The 1,756-nt window shown below is 49.1% G+C and overlaps 1 protein-coding gene across 1 annotated transcript; it reads left to right on the top strand.

Annotated features, from left to right (window-relative positions):
* Positions 1–840: 840 nt before the first annotated feature.
* Positions 841–1,702, top strand: PPTG_15298 (hypothetical protein; the record flags this gene model as incomplete). The annotated part of the gene is made up of 2 exons (XM_008912350.1): positions 841–1,624; positions 1,695–1,702. The coding sequence occupies 2 exons, from the start codon at positions 841–843 to the stop codon at positions 1,700–1,702; spliced, it is 792 nt and encodes a 263-aa protein (XP_008910598.1).
* Positions 1,703–1,756: the final 54 nt, after the last annotated feature.

The raw sequence follows: 1,756 nt of genomic DNA on the forward strand, positions 1-1,756 counted from the left end.
TACATCATGGCATTACAGGCCGACGGAGATGTAGGCTGAGTCGCTCAAATCTGAAAGTACAATTCCCATCTGCCGGACTTGACCTAACATGAGCCACGAACGAGGCACGGCCTACAATCATGAAGAACAATTTGTTCACCGGAAACAATTCAAACAGCACCAATTCCAGAACATCGATCTCTCCTCTCAACGTCATCAAGTTTGAGTGGCTAAAAAATACGCTAGAATCTCGAGTTTGTGCATAATAATTGTAGCGTTTCCGGATTAAAAGAAACGACGCGCAACTGGGCGAGTCGCAGTATACCACCGGCAATGTCTTGGTGTTACATACGAGCCTAAGCTTACATTCTCCATGCGAACTTTGCAAGGACTGTTTTTTATTGGTGAAAACTTGAAAATGTGCACGACGCAATCCAGTTACCATGTATTGGATTTTGAAAATTTTCGTTTAGTAAAGTCACACGCGTTTATGTCAATCAACGCACACTGTCGCACCACTTACCACACGGGCCTTCGGTAATTTCGGAATCTGCGATAGATGGAGTGGAGCTTCTGGAGAGAGTATTGACCGTTCTTGCTGAATACCATTGAGATGACTTACTAAATTCAGATCATTGTTTTTGGCGAAAATCTTATCGAGGACTACATAATAAGAACTTTGATAAGATAGTGTTCGTTGAGTCGATTATTCTCCACAAAAGGGTACCGTCACAAGCACATAATTTCGATAAGAATATCAGTTCCGGTGGTCTGTCACTTCGCAACTTCCTCCGCCGCCTCCAGTTCTCCAGTCATCATAGTGAAGACCGCTACTTTCCTGGTTGCCACAGCAATCGCAGCATGTGCCCTATTCGACTCGTCATCAGCTCACAAGGAGGTCACACGCCGAGCTCTCTCCACCGATCAGCGCAAGCTTTTCGCCCAAACGGCTCAAGACTCGTAACATGTTCTAGTACCGAGTCGTCACGCAAGCTCCAGGATCGCGCTGTTGCTCGCCGTGCGGAAACAATAAGGAAACTACGTGACGAGCATCTCCAGCGTCGCCTTAACGACCACGAGTCAGATCTTGACGTGACTGCGGACACAGCATCCAGTGTTCTGTTCGACGGTGAAACCACGTTCATCGTGGAGCCTGAGCTAACTGAGGGACCGTACTATGTCCGTGGGGAGCTCATTCGTACTGACATGCGCGAGAAACAAACCGGTGTCACGATGTATATCGATATTCAAGTGATTAACGTGAACGACTGCACGCCCGTCAAGGACATGTACGTGGACTTGTGGCATGCTAATGCCACAGGTGTGTTCTCGGGCGTGGTAGCGAGTACCAACGGCAACAGTGCGGATCAATCCAATCTCCAAAACACCTTTCTGCGTGGTGTAACACCCACGGACGACGACGGTGTCGCCGAGATGATCTCCATTTTTCCCGGGCACTATGCTGGGCGCACTACTCACCTGCATTTCATCGGTAACTACGGCGGTACAGTCCTCTCCAACAAGACGTACGCTGGCTCTTCAGTAGCCCATGTGGGTCAGTTCTTCTTCGAGCAAGACCTGATCGACGCAGTGGAGGCGGTGACTCCGTACTCGACCAACAAGCAAACACTTACAGCAACCGCGAGTGACAACATCTACAAAGCAGCTCTCGGCAACAACTACGACCAGATCATGAACTACGCTTTGCTGGGCAGCTCTGTGAACGATGGCGTTTTCGTGTGGATCTCGGTGGCTGTTGACATGACTGCTGAACGAG

This window comes from Phytophthora parasitica, assembly GCF_000247585.1.
Source record: "Phytophthora parasitica INRA-310 unplaced genomic scaffold supercont2.46, whole genome shotgun sequence".
NCBI lineage: Eukaryota > Oomycota > Peronosporomycetes > Peronosporales > Peronosporaceae > Phytophthora > Phytophthora nicotianae.